Source organism: Brassica napus, chromosome C3 (genome assembly GCF_020379485.1).
Source record: "Brassica napus cultivar Da-Ae chromosome C3, Da-Ae, whole genome shotgun sequence".
Lineage (NCBI taxonomy): Eukaryota > Viridiplantae > Streptophyta > Magnoliopsida > Brassicales > Brassicaceae > Brassica > Brassica napus.
In genome coordinates, this window is record NC_063446.1 from 35,585,015 (window position 1) to 35,600,086 (window position 15,072).

General features: G+C 44.2%; 1 protein-coding gene across 1 annotated transcript; it reads right to left on the reverse strand.

Moving 5' to 3' along the window:
• Positions 1–4,266: 4,266 nt before the first annotated feature.
• On the reverse strand, positions 4,267–6,948 carry LOC125583040. Its single transcript, XM_048749578.1, has one exon. The coding sequence runs from the start codon at positions 6,946–6,948 to the stop codon at positions 4,267–4,269; it is 2,682 nt and encodes an 893-aa protein (XP_048605535.1).
• Positions 6,949–15,072: the final 8,124 nt, after the last annotated feature.

The window sequence follows — 15,072 nt, forward strand, 5'->3', positions numbered from 1 at the left end:
TGCTTTTAGTCGCATGACGTCCTGTGAGCGTCTCTAGTCGCTTCGAGTAATGTTGAGTCGTTGATGCGTGCTTTCGCTTCTCAATATTTTACGATGAGGTGAAGTTTACTCGGGCGATACATCATTTTGGGTAAAGCGACGGGGATTGGTTTTGTTGGTTAACCGGGGACCGGTTTAAATCAAGACCAGGAATTGATTCTGGCCTGACAACCTAATTGAAAATCGGTTCGAGCGAGAAACCGAACCGTCGCGAGTAGGTTTCTGGGCATTTAGGCGGCCTTTTGAGGCCCATTTAGGCCTGTGTAGACCTAATGATTGTGCTCGGAGAACGTGCCTTCGTTTTTTGCTATAAATAGACCTCTTTCCTTTGCTTTCGTCATTCTTCTCTGCAGACTCAGGTATCCCGTTTTCTCTCCCTTCTCTCTACTTTTGTTTTCTCTCTCTATATAGGTTTTTCTTCGCATAGACTCGTTGGTATCGTTCAGCGGTTGTAGTCGTCCCCTGGATTAAGGAATATGCCTCCGAGAAGTTGATTGTTATGAGAAGAGAAGGGGAAGGACATCGCAGATTCTCCGAGTCCGACCAGAGATGTGTCAGCGCCCTGCAGTCCTCTGGACGATTTCGACTTGATTCATCGCGATGCTCTTCGGGACACGGAAAATATGACTCTATCTCAGCGTCTTTTGGTCGCTGATGCTCATAGGACACGGAAAATATGACTCTATCTCAGCGTTTTCGAGTTTCCTTTTGCGATTTTCATGTTGATTCTCCGCTTTTGCAGGTAATTGGGAGTCGAGGCTTCCTTGCGTTCTCGGTCCCCATAAGTCGCGCCTTCCTTTGTTTACTCGCAAACAACAGAGACTTCTCGACAAAGCCACATAAATGGACGGGGTTCCGGACCTAAGCGCTCTGTTAAAAGGGAAGTTGCAACTGCTCACGAAGAAGTCGACTACAGTCGATCCTAAGGGACCGTCTGATTCCGGAGTCGACGTCACTTCTGAAGACGGTGGAGCCTCCAGAGAAGAAGCCTCTAGAGAAGGAGCCTCCAGAGAGGAGGGTCCAATTGCAACCGATCAGGGGGGAACGGCAGAGACTTCTGCTTCTGGTCCCAAGAAGAAGAAGAAAAAGACCAAGAGGACTAAGGTGGGAGCGACCGACGAGGTTCCTCCCGAAGAGTCTGCTCCCGTCGACGCGACTTCCGAGGGTTCGAAGTCTAAAAAGAAGAAGGATGGGAGAAAAAGGTCTCGTAGCGGAGCAGAAGGGCAAGAGGCTGTTTTAGTCGGGGCGGCATCAGGTGGTCACCCGAGGAAGAAAACTAAGAGGTCTGTTGAGGCAGAGCCCCGCCCTTCTACCTATGACGCGAACGTTGCTGACGCGGCCATAGTCGACGCTGTTGGGGAAGCCAGCGGTACTTCTGGAAACCTGTCAGAGGAAAAGAGGAAAACCTTCTCGCGAGAAGGAGGTTCTGGTGGTGAGCCCGCGAGGTCTGAACCTGAAGGTTCCGTCGCGAAGAGGAGGAGGGTCGAATTTCCTGATCGCGTCGAGTTTTCCTACAACGAGACAACTCCCCTGATCCTTAATCCCCATAGGTGTGCGGAGCTGACGCGTCAAATTCGTGGTGGGACGAAGGAGATGCCGCAACTGGAAGACCTTTACTTCAAGAATGAATACATCGACGCTGCTTCCTCGAGAGCGCGGGTATCTACGCTTCCTTTCACCTTTTGTCTCCTTCTTTGATTTATTGGGTTGATCCATCTCACGTGGTCCGTGTTTGTCATTTTGCAGAGTGACGGGAGCATGAACTTTCTTGTCGAGAAATACGACAGCGCGCTGAAGCAGACGATGATCCAGTTGGGATCTTCGGAAAAGCTCGCTCAAGCAAGATTGAAGGCCATTGAGAGGGTGAGGGATGAGCATAAAAAGGCTAACGAGAAGGCTGCGAAGGAGAAAGAAGTCCTTAGAGTGAAGTTCGAATAGCTGGAGGGTAAGCTCAAATCCGCCGGCGCGGCTAAGAAAGAGCTTGCTCGAGAGAACACCCGCTTGGAGCAAGCGATTGCGACCCTTGAAAAGGAGAAGGCAGAGCTACTCGAGGAAAGGGACGCCGCGGTTGAGAAATTGATCAGAGAGAGGCAACGCTTGAGAGACTCCCGGGGACTCGAGGTTACTCGTAAAAGGGAAAGGGTCGAAGCTGCTATGATCGAGAAGGCAAACGGCTGCTTTGGTTGCGTGCGCGACCATCTAACTCGCTTGGACGCCTTTGGGAAGGCGAATAATCTATACGGTCAAGCTTCAGGGACGAGGAAGTGCCTCGAGATGATAAAGGCAAGTGGGACGGAGATCCCGTAAGAAATGATCGACGTTTTTATCGAGCAGGAGAAACTCTACGAGGCAGAGGTTACGAAGCTGCGTGTGGATCCGCTGTCTGATAGCGACCTCAGTTTTTCCCCGCTGGTTCTCCCTTCTCGTTTCGTCGAGGACAGGTTTAGAGCGTCGTTTGACCCTTATGGATCGAACGTAGATTTGATCGGACCAGGGACGGTTTCTAAGCTCATCACCTCACTCGAAATTACTGAGGAGCCGTCGGAGGAGCCTTTGGTCGATGTCACGTCGGTCCCGGCCGAGCGCGTCGAGGTCCTGGAGGGAGGTGGTCCTAGTGAACGTCCAGGGAATGAGAACCCATAGGAGGTCCCCGGGAAAGACAACCTTGAGATAGGCAACATTCTGGTTCGAGAGGAAGAAACCGGGCACGTGGGCATCGAGGATCCTGTCCTCGTCTCAGATTCTTCTTCTGAAGGACGAGAAGGCGAAGAGGATGAAGACGATAGAGTCGAGGAGATGTCGTCGTTGCAACCCGTCGAGGAAGAGAAGACCGACGAATTCGGGAATAGAGTTGTTCCTCCGCCTCCTGCTGTGGACTCTCTTCCTACTCGGGTGGAATACCCGACTGTTGCTGAAGACCCAGTCGGTCCTTTTGCTCTTGGGACGTCGGAGGAGATTGGTCAAGATTCTGCGCCTTGACGCTTTATCTTTGTCTTCTTTTCTTTTTATGTTTGTGGTCTTGATAGACCCTGTTGTTGTATTACTAGACGTACTTTTATTTTATTTTATCGGCAAGTCGTTGTTTTCAAGCAGACTTTTAGATTTGCGGGTTGTTGTGTTCTCAATCTGTACTTGCAATTTGCCTAAGTGAATTTCACTTATCTCTAGAGTTTTGCGATATGTTCGCCTAGAGACAATAGATCCTCGACCTTTGGCTTTTGCAAATAGATAACGACACAACCCGCTAAGAGACTTTGTTCAGTTCTTGTCGTGTTTCGATTGAGATAACGTCTAGACGCGTTTTTCTACTTTGAAAACAAGAGACTGAGTCAAAGAGTAGAAGGTTCTTTTTACGCGTTTTCTCAAAGATTATCGAGTAAATGGGTAGTTAATCCGTTACGCGTTTAGTCAAGAAAAGGTTAAAGATTCACTCCGTTTGGTCGGTCAGTGCTCTTTGGGCACAGGTGACTCGCAACCGTTTGGTCCTTAGGCTAAGTGTATGATCAGGACATATCTAGGAGATGGAACGTGAGTGTCCGCGTACCCCCTGCTGGAGGTACGGGAGCCGTTGGGTTCGACGATCGGTATTTACTCGATCGGAGTCGAAGCAAAGAAAAAGATTTTGACATTGGTTTTGTTACAGCTGGACCGGTTAAGGCTGCCTATGTACCTCGGTTGAGGATCAAGCCATTCGTAGTTCATTTTTCCCGAGTGAAAGTGGCCGTTGGAAGCGCATTTACTCGGTCGAGTAGAAGTGACCGCAGAGGTGCATCTACTCGGTTTTTTTTTTTTTTTTTTTTTTTAGGGGTAGAAGCGTCTTATATGCATTGAGTTCCATGCTCTGGGCACCTTTTCTCTGCTTGACGTTTGAAGTCGGTAGACTCCTGGTTTCACCACTTTGATGATTTTGTAAGGTCCTTCCTACCCAGCGCCGAGCTTGCCGGCGTTCAGCTCCTTAGTGTTCTCGAACAATTTGCGCATGACGAAGTCGCCGAGTTCAAGGGGTCTGGCTCGGACCTTTTTGTTGTAGTAACTCTCTATCTGATGTTGATAGTTTTGGATTCGCAGCAAAGCTTGGTCCCGTCGTTCTTCAATTTCATCGAGGGCGTCAAGCAGCATCTCCTTGTTAAGTTCGACATACTGGGGCATTTTCGAGCGTCGGAGGCTTGAAACGTTAACTTCTGCGGGAACCATAGCCTCGACACCGTAAGCGAGAGAGAAAGGTGTCTATTTGGTCGACCCTCGTGGTGTTGTGCGGTGGCTCCATAGAACTCTATCGAGTTCGTCGGCCCAATGACCCTTTTTTAGGTCTAATCGTTTCTTAATGCCGTCGATGATGAGCTTGTTGGAGGACTCCACTTGGCCGTTTCCCTGTGGGTAACGAGGGGTAGAGGGGCTCAAACAAATGTTCCATCTGCTGCAAAATTCCTTGAAGTTGCCCGACATGAACTGTGATCCATTATCGGTAACGATCTCGTACGGTAGACCTTGACGGCAGATGATGTTTTTCCAGACGAACCCGCGGACTTCTTTGTCGGTGACTTGAGCGTAGGCTTCAGGGTCGATCCATTTGGTGAAGTAATCAGTGAGGACGAGAATGAAACGCCGCTGGCGGGAGCATGGAAGAGGTCCTATGATATCCATTGCCCATCGCATGAACGGGTACGGTGCGACTGTCATTCGTAACATTTCAGTTGGACAATGGATGCTTGGTGCATGCCGTTGGCACTTGTCGCAGCTTCTGGCGTAGGACTCGCAATCTGCGTTCATCGTCGGCCAGAAAAAGCCCAGGCTTCTCACTTTGATTGCTAATGCGCGTCCGCCCGAATGGTTACCTCCAGCGCCTTCGTGTGTTTCGGCCATAACCCTGACCGTTTCTTCGCCATGGATACATTTGAGTATTACTTTACTCGCAGTCCATCGATGGAGTTCGTTGTCTAGGACAACATAATGGGCACTTCGCGTTTTTAGTCGGCGGGCTGCCCATTTCTGGGTTGGAAGTTCCCCCTTTGAGAGGTAGTCGATAAACTCAGTTCGCCAGTCAGGGCCGCACTCATCAGTAACGAGAGTGTCGGTTTCGGTGACTGGGGCTATGATGGCGGTTTGGTCCGTCGAGATATCGATGCTCGGCTTCTCAATGCGGTGTATTGGAATAGTTCGTTTAACTTGGTCATGAAGCTTGCTTCCAAGGGCTGCAAGGGCGTCGGCGCAGATGTTTTCTCCTCTGGGAACTTTGACGAGTTCGAAGAATTCAAACTCTGCGGCTAATCCCTGTACTATCTTGAGGTAGGCATCCATCCGATCGTTGCGGGCGTCATAATCGCCGCTAAACTGACTGGCGACTAACTGCGAGTCACAGTAGGCGCTTAAACGTTTGGCCTTGACAGCTTTTGCTAAGCGGAGTCCAGCGATCAAAGACTCGTATTCAGCTTCGTTGTTCGAGGCTGGAAAGTCGAAGCTAAAAGACTGCCTGATCAGTTCGCCGGTCGGGGATTGCAGTTGAACTCCAGCACCTGCGCCCCTGTTAGTCGAAGATCCGTCGACATGCAGTGTCCAGTTTGGGTTTGGGAGCGTGAGATCTTGCTCTAACTCCGGGGCCAATTCGATTAAGAAGTCTGCGAGGACCTGATATTTCGCTGCAGTTCTGTTTTTGTAAGTGATATCAAGCTCACCGAGTTCGATAGCCCACTTCGTTAGTCTTCCGGACCTGTTTGTATTTTGAAGTATCGTTCGAAGGGGCTGGTCGGTTAATACTTCAACCGAATGTGACGGAAAGTAGGGGCGAAGCTTTCTCGCCGCTTCGACGACTGCCAGTGCCATCTTCTCCAGAGTTGGGTATCGCGTTTCTGGTCCGGTCATGCGCCTACTCGTGTAGAAGATTGGCTTTTTCTCACCGCGATCCTCTTTTATTAGAACGCTACTGACTGCTGCTTGTGATACTGCGACGTAAAGAGATAGAACGTCGCCGACGTCTGGCTTGGCGAGAACAGGTGAAGTTGTAAGATAATGCTTGAGTTTGATAAATGCCTCCTCACATTTCTCATCCCAGATAAACCTTTTGTTACCTCGGAGGAGGTCGTAGAATGGCAAGCATTTGCCAGTGGATCTGGAGATGAACCGGTTGAGTGCAGCTATCCTACCCGTAAGCCGTTGCACTTCTCTACTATTTTTTAGGCTCGGAAGGTTCAGGACCGCGGAGATCTGCTTCGGGTTGGCTTCGATTCCCCGCTGCGTGACTATGTATCCAAGGAACTCGCCTGAGGAAACCCCAAACGTGCACTTTGCTGGGTTCAGTTTCATGTCGTATTTGTTGAGAGTTTCGAAGCAATCTCTCAAGTGACAGAGGTGATCAGCAGCGTGAAGCGACTTGACAAGCATATTGTCGATGTATACTTCCATGGTGATGCCCAGCTTGTCTGTGAACATTTTGTTCACAAGCCGTTGGTAGGTTGCTCCCGCGTTCTTCAAACCGAATGGCATGACCTTATAGCAGTAGGTTCCTCTCTCCGTGATAAATGTCGTTTTTTCGCGATCGTCCGGGTGCATCATGATTTGGTTGTACCCTGAGAAAGCGTCCATGAAGGTGAGCATCTCGTTTCCAGCCGTGGACTCGACTAAACGGTCGAAGTTGGGAAGAGGATAGCTGTCCTTTAGGCAGGCTTTATTCAAGTCTGTGAAGTCGACGCAGACGCGCCACTTCCCGTTCTTCTTTTTGACGACTACTGGATTTGCTAACCACTCAGGGTAGTGCACCTCAGCAATTGAACCAGCGCCGAGCAACCGGTCGACCTCTTCGTTTACAGCCTTTGACCTATCTGGACCGAGCTTGCGTCGCTTCTGTCGGATAGGCTTGACTGTCGGATCGACGTTTAGCTCGTGAGTTGTTATGGCCGGATCAATTCCTTTCATGTCTGACATGGGCCATGCGAATGTGGACACATTTTTGCCTTGAGAAAGTCGAGAACTGACCGCTGTATTTCTTCAGACAAGTACGCACCAACCCTTGCGGTCCGGCTTGGATCGGCATCGTCAATAGGTAACTCGAGAATTTTGCCTTCCTGGGAGCAGACTTTATAGGTTGGAGGAGTAACGGAGTTAACCGATAAAGACGATCGTTGGAGTTTAACTGTGGCGACTAGGAGGTCCCTAGCTGCCTTTTGATCTCGTCGCAGCGTTTTGATTTTGCCGTCCGTACCGGGGAACTTGACGCACTGGTGATAAGTAGATGGGATGGCCTGCATTGAGTGTATCCAGGGGGTTCCGAGTATGGCGTGGTAAGGGGCCTTCATGCTTACGACGGCAAACTTGACAGTCTGAGTGACTCCGCATGCGCGTACCGAAAGACGGATTGTTCCCAGTATTGTTTTGGAGGATCCGTTGAAGCCGGTTAATGTTCTGGAGGATGGTTTGATGTCGTCGAGATCGACTCCCATCTTCTGCAGGGTTCCTCGGAAAATGAGGTCGACGGAACTTCCTGTATCGATGAGGACCTTGGTGACGTCGTACTCCCCAATTCCAAGAACTACAAGAAGAGGATCATTGTGGGGTACGTGAATCCGCTCAGCGTCATCCGGTGAAAAGGTTATCGGAGGGTGATTTGGCGGCCTAGTCGGCCAACTCTGCGAAGTCACGACCTGCCGACGGTAATCCTTGACGGAGCGAACAGAGCTGCCGCAAGGAGGAGAACCGCCCATGATAACATTTAGTTGACGTCGCGTTTGGACCTGCTTGGAGTCTAAGAAGGCGCGTAAATCGGTTGGTACGTTGCTGTCATTTTTTGATGATGGAGTGTCGTTGCTTGACATCTTAGTTTGCTCCAAACGCCTCCGGAGGTTAGTGGGCTTAGAACGATTGAGGCGGATTCGGAGATCGCATGCTCCTGCGTTGAGTTTATCCCCAAGGTCGCCGTTCGGGCGTTCTTTGGGATCAGGGTCAACTGCCGAGATACGCCGCGACTTTCGTGCATTCAACGTTGTTCGGAGGTCATTGCACGTGGAGCTGTTGCTGTTTTCGGATTCAAACTTCCGTTTCAGAACATCTCTCAAATCTTCGAGTACAGGTGTGTCATCGTTCTCATCGTCTGACGACAAGTTTTGCTGGGAAAGTATGACCTCAATGCGTCTGCGGTTAGCTGGTTGCTCTTCGTCAGCCGAGGAGTCTGCCTCGCCAGTACTCTTCGGGGCGTCCTCCTCGTCATCGCGTTGTTGAGTTTCGCTATGTCGACTTTTGCCTGTAGCTTTGCGCTGGGCTCTCCTTTCTTTATTCTTGCTCCAGCTCTTGCCGTTCTTTAGCTTAGCCTTTAGTGGTTCGAACTTGAATTCGCCACTTGCTAAGGAGGAGAGGTAGTGCGCATAGAGTGACTTGCACTCTGTCGTATCGTCCCCTTTGACATCGTGATACTTGCAGTGTTTGGTGAGATCGACGGTTCTGGAAGGTCCTGCCGCTGAACCTGTTGCTGTTGTAATCTGGGTCGAGCAAACGGCGTCGACTGGTTTGTCGGACGAATCGAGCTCTCTTACCCACTTGTTCCATCCCTCTCCGCGGACTACAAGAGTTGAAACCGGCACGTTGTTCTCGTTGACGACATACATACATCCATCTTTGCGGCCGTTTTTGTCGGTTGGAGCATGCTGGCGCGGTTCTTGTCGCATGTTGGCATTTTTAGCCGCCGGAGCTTCGGGTGCGTTCATCTTGCTGAGAATGGTGTTAGTATCTTCTTCCATTCGGATGAAATTGTCAGATCGCGCGATAGCGTCCTGGAGCGACGTAGTTGGGTTTTGGTATAAATCCTCTCGGAATTTAGAACGAACCCACAACGTGTTCCGCAAGGCGTCGATGGCAATACCGTCTGGAATTTTAATCCTCGAGACTACAACTTTGAACTTCTCCATGTAGTCGCGGAGGCTCTGGTCTTTGGTTTGGTTGAGGTTCCACAAGCTAGAGGCAGTAGCGCTGCGGTTGGTGAACATAATGTAAGTCTTGAGAAAAGCTGCTGACAAGTCGCGGAAGCTTCCGATGGAGTTTTCTTCTAACTGGGAAAATCAGGTTAGGGCTTGCTCGTGGAGAGTTTCGACGAACAGTTGGCAGTAGCCTGCGTCCCTTTCTTTGTCGGGGAGTCGAGCCTGTGCCATCGGAATGTTGAAAGTTGTCATGTGTTCCACTGGGTCTCCGCCGGGTTTGTACTCGGGTAGGCGCAGCTTCTCTATCTTTCCGAGTTGCACACTGGTCAGAGCGCTAGTAAACGGAGTGCGTGATATTGCGGCGAGGACGCTCTCGATTTGCGGGGCCGCGCTGGTTAATTGATGGATCTTCTCGGGTTTCGTTTGGCTCGGAGTCGTCTGAGATATGGTCGCCTCCGGTCGCCGTCGGGTTGGTGTTAAAGAGGCGACGGCGTATTTGCTGGGGACGGCTTGTTTGGCCTTCGGGAGCTGTGAGGGCCGCGACCAGAGCAGCTAACTGGTCGTTGGTCGTCTTTTGGACTTCGTCTTGACGAGCAAGTCGAGCCATGATAGAGCTCATGAAATCTGCGGCGATGGGTGGTGCGGCTTCGGGCGTTGGGGTCGGTTCACCGCCCGGAGCGCCGAAGGTGGCGTCGTCTTGAACCATGTAGATCTAGAACGTTACTTTAGTCAGCCCCACGGTGGGCGCCAATTGTTTGAACGGGATTCAGTCGACTAAGATGGAAGAAGTCAGAAATGGGATGGCTAAAGACGTTTTATTTAGATCTGGTTTGAAGTGTTACAAGAGTGACAAGAAGATTCAAGAGCAACAAGATCGAAGAGTAACAAGATCAAAGAGATAACCTAAAATCTTAGATCTAGCCGCTCAGTGTGTTCAATGGTCCAAAAAGTCCCTTTCTTGTTGCTTCCTTTTCCCTTCTTATAGGACTCCTGCTCAGATGCCCTAGTTTCGTGCTCCTTTGGGCCTTGATGTGAGAGGCCGAGTATACGGGCCTGAACAAGGCTCCCTCTAAGCCGGGCATTTTTAGCCGACTTACTCGACCGGCTAAAAATACTCTAAGGTCAAGCCGATAGGTTTAGCCACCGAGCCGACCAAATCGATCCGACTTGCTGATTAGGGTCTGTTATTCGATGGGTCTTGTAGAGGAATGTAATCCATCTCCTACAAGGAGAGAAGATGACGAGGTGAGATAATAGTATTTGAATAATTTTACATAACATGATCATCTAGATAGCTTGAAGTATGGGTTGTGAATATTATCTCCATGCTTTTCTTTTCTTCACAGTAGGTTTGACTCTTTTATGTTTTTATCTACAGTTTAACATCTTGGCTGCTCTCTATCCAACTCTAGCTGTTTGTAGGCTTCCAGCGGAATAAACCAGACTTTTGATTAAGGAAATAGGTGAAATATTAGCTATTTGTAATATTTTTTTATTTTATGTATTTTTGAGAATTTTCATTTTTTATTCTATCGATATACTCTTCCAGAACTGAATTGCCATATTTAACATTCGTTATGATCAATATATAACCGGATGAGAATATCTTAAAAAATGTATATATTAATATCAAAATTCTTAAACGGCCATTGGTTAAATGGTTACACTAAAAAATTGATTTACAAAACACACCGGAATAAACCGAAACCAAACCAAAACAAAACCTCGAGAGTGAGGCATAGATCGTCTCCAACCACTCTAATACATGCAGCTAAATGGGAACCCAATAATGAATCACAGAATACGTTAAAGCTCGGTGTAGAAACATTGAGGCACACTATGTCCGATGGATAAGGCTTACAACATCTACACATAACAATTGAAGTGTATGACAATAACATTTATGAATACAGCATAATGATATATTCAAGGTTGAGACATAGATCAGTCATGCATAGTTGGAACATGTTTGGATGGAGAATAAGCACGATCAAAAAGAACCAATGCTAGAGATGCGCATTTCACACGCCGCTACTACCGAAATCGCTTTTACTTTCTTTAAAGGTAACAAGATTGTCAGTTTACATTGTAGTTTATTTGAATGTCAAAGCTACGATTACATGTCATCCCTACACCATTGAAATCCGATGTGACACATGTATCTATTAAAAACAGATTAAACACTTTGTCTTTATAATTTAACCAACATATTTTAAGGTTTGAGAGTTTGAAATAAATTGGAATCCCATTTAATAATTCATTTCTTGCAGAGGAGGTTGAACTCAAAAATCACACAGTTAAAAAAAGTTGCAACTTATCCGATAAATCCAACAACCACAAACTAAAAATTAAGATGGTGATATATAACATTCTGAACAATAAAAGCAATTGTTACCCGCAAGTTTCTTTTCCCTCTAATCATCTAAATTATCTAACAATATATAAGTGTTTTCAAACTTCGCTCTACTTATTACTAAACTCATCAAGCAATTTTTAAAAACTAATTCTAACTATTACTACAATTAAACTAAAACAAACATTAAAAAAAAATCATAAACTTCTATAAAACTTTTAATAATTAACAAGTTTGCGTTTCTTAAAATAAATAGATAAATTATTTTAATAAAAAACATAAAAATTAATTTTAATTTTAAGTAAGAATAAGTTAAGCATTTAAAATAATTTATATTATTTTAATTTTAAGTAAGAATAAGTTAAGCATTTAAAAAAATTAATTATTTTTCTAAAAAAATCGAATTTTTCAAAAAAAAAAGATTTTTTTATTTTTTATTTTATTTTGCGGGTTGGCGGGTATCCGCAAATCAAAATCAACCAACCCGCATCCGCCCCGCAAAAAATAGTCTTAACCCGCACACGCACCCGCGACTTGATTTTTTCAAAACGCTCGACCCGCACCCGCCCCGCGGCGGGTCAAATGGGGCGGCTCCCGCGGGCTTTGATTTAAATTCCCAGGCCTAGGTGTGCCCTAGTTGTATATATGATAATGCATTGCACTAAACTAGTCTAATATTTAAGTAACTATCAATTTACCATTATGTAAGTAATGATCAATCTTAGGATTAAAGTTTTTGTATACAATATTTTTGTTTTAATAAAATAAATAGAGACATTCTTCGGATTCGCCTAATTAATTGGGTTTTTTGCAAGAGTGACTCAAAACTCAAAAGTCAAACCAAAAACTAATCCATGCTTTTCTTGAATTTTTATTTTGTCCTATTCACCCCCTATTCACCCCACAAGTTCATAATATTCACGAAAATGCTATCAAATTTTTTTTATTTTTTTTCTTCTGAAAATGACATTTTTACTCTCTCACCCTCATCATCTTCAAGTAATTACAAGAATGTCATTGTCATCAATACCCCAACCACCATGAACAACCAATTTGAAGCTCTTAATGCACCTAAAATCGATTTACACTCTCTCTTTCTCAATTGTTATGAACTAAAAACAACATCTCTTTTACTTTACCTCCATATTCATCCAAAAAACTCAAGCTTTTGATTCAAAAATTTTTATGGTTGATAGAGCCATTCAAGCATACTATTCTTGGTGGGTTACTTTCGTTTGAGATTCTGGGTGGTTGGAGAAGACTTTGTGTGATAAGGAAGTCATCTCACTAGTTTAAAGTATGAAATTGAAATTTTTTCCAGATCTGGCTGTAGTCTGGGTTACTTACCCGTAAGTAGTCTGGCTGTAGAAGACTTACGGGTAAGTCTTCTGGTCAAACGGACGACTTACTTTTAAGTCGTCATCTTTGTTTGTTAAAAAAAATCTAGAAAATATCCTAGACGACTTACTGATAAGTCGTCTAGGATAAATGGGTTAGTTTTGCATTTGGCCGAATTGTGTCAGATATTTGACTTTTCCTGGACTTACTTAGTCGTCTCCGGAAAAACAAAAATTTCAATATTTTATTAAATCTGGACGACTTATCTGTAAGTCGTCTCAGGTTACTTTTGCAATTGGAAAATAAAACTTAAATATTTAACTTTTCCCAGACGACTTACGCGGAAGTCGTCAAGTAAGACGACTTACTTGAAAGTCATCCAGGATAAACAAAGTCGTCCAGGATAAGCAAAGTTGTCCACATTTATTTCCTAGATTATGGTCAAACCTTGCTTATCTCCGACGACTTTCTCGTACGTTGTCTGCCTGGACGACTTTCAAGTAAGTCGTCTGGGTAAAGTTAAATATTTAAGTTTCTTTTTCGAATTGCAAACTAACCGGAGAAGACTTATAAATAGAGGAAGCGCTAGGGTTTCCTCTCGGATCTTAAATAGAGGAAGCGGCTGTGAGAACGGTGGTGAGAACGACGGTGATAATGGCAGAGAGATAACCGGCGGTGAGAACGATGAGAACGATGGATTAGAGAGAATCGACGGAAATCGCCTTCGAAATCGCCTTTGAGAGAAATGGCTTTAGGGTTTTCTGATTTTTGATAAACAGTGAAAAAAAAAATACCTTATATATGGTCGGTAAATAATCCGGTTAGGTTTAAAAGTAAATTGTAAAATTAAAGGTTTGGTCCGGTTTGGACAACTTACTAGTAAGTCGTCTGTTGAATATTGTACATCAGACGACTTACTACTTACTAGTAAGTCGTCTCAGACCCTAAATTTAACCCCTAAACTAAATTGACTAAATTATCTAACTAACCACGTTATAAACCCGTAGTTATACTTAAATAGTGTTTACTATACACAGAAATAAACACACTTAGGTAAATTTTAAAGTTTTCAAAAAAACATTTATGCATTCCAAAATCTAACCCTAAGAACACATACAATACTACAACATATGTTGGCAAAACCTAAACCAAAGAATATCATGACTCGCTACTTTCACTCATCTATGTTGAAAACAATTAACTTTTGTTATATCTTAATTTATATCTCTTAAAACATATGTTAATTACATGATTTCAATTTTTCACTTATCAAAATATTTTTTACAAAAATTTTAAATTATTTCTAAGTAGAACTAGTCCAGACGACTTTCCAGTAAGTCGTCCAGACGACTTACGGGGGTTAGAAACGTAAAAATATTTCGGTTTTTTTATTTGTTCACAAGGGGTTGGTTGTAATTTCAATAGTCTTTTACGTTACTTTTGCATTTGATTCAAGTTTGGGTTTATTTTTGTGTTTGAAATCAAGTTGTGAGTCATATTTGGCAATTTTCTCTAATTAATAAGCTGATACGAGAGATAAAGATGGAGTATGCTCGAATGAAAACCGAAAACATAGTTTTATAATAATACAAAGAAATAGCCAAAGATAACACACAAAAGAAGCAAAACTAGACTAGCTTTATCAAAGTACGGGGCTTCGCTTCATTAAAAGTTGACAACTATGAGGGTGCCTAACAGGGGCGGAGGCAACGAAGGAGAAGTGGGGTCAAACCCACTATTTTAAAAAAAAATATTTATATAGTTTTTAAGTAAAAATATATTGATTCCAATAGAAAATTGAATTTGACTCCACTAAAAAAATAAAACCCCACAAAAATAATTAAAAATTTAAATTTAAAAATAAAATTATATAACTAATACATTTATATAATTTATTTGTTAAAATTTGGATTTGTATTAATTTTTATCTCAATTTTACTATTGAAAAAAACCATGAAATCGATAATAATTTTTTATCTTAAACTAAGTTACATTAGTTATTAGTTTTAAGCCATGTCATATTAGTTTCAAATAGTATAGTAATTTATATCAAAACATTTAAAACAAATTAATAAACAAACTCTTCTTTTTCGACAAACGCGAGAGTTCGGGAAGTGTTTCCGAAGCATGTTTTGGATTAATTTCAAATTGAGTTCTCTTTTTTTCTTTTATCTTATACTTTGGTGTTTTGATATTTTTAAGTTCAATAAAATATTTAGGGTTTATGTTTATAATCTGAATATTTTTAACAGCTAGTTTCGTATTTAGAATTGGGCTAATTTGTATTAAATAGATAAATAATGGACCAATTTATCTAAATGATCCTAGTGGAGAAATTTTTTGTAATATCACCATAATTAAGTAGACAAAATAAAACACAAATATTTAATTCGAGAGCTTTGCCAACCTCGTGGTCATAATTTTAAGGCAAGACTCATAAAA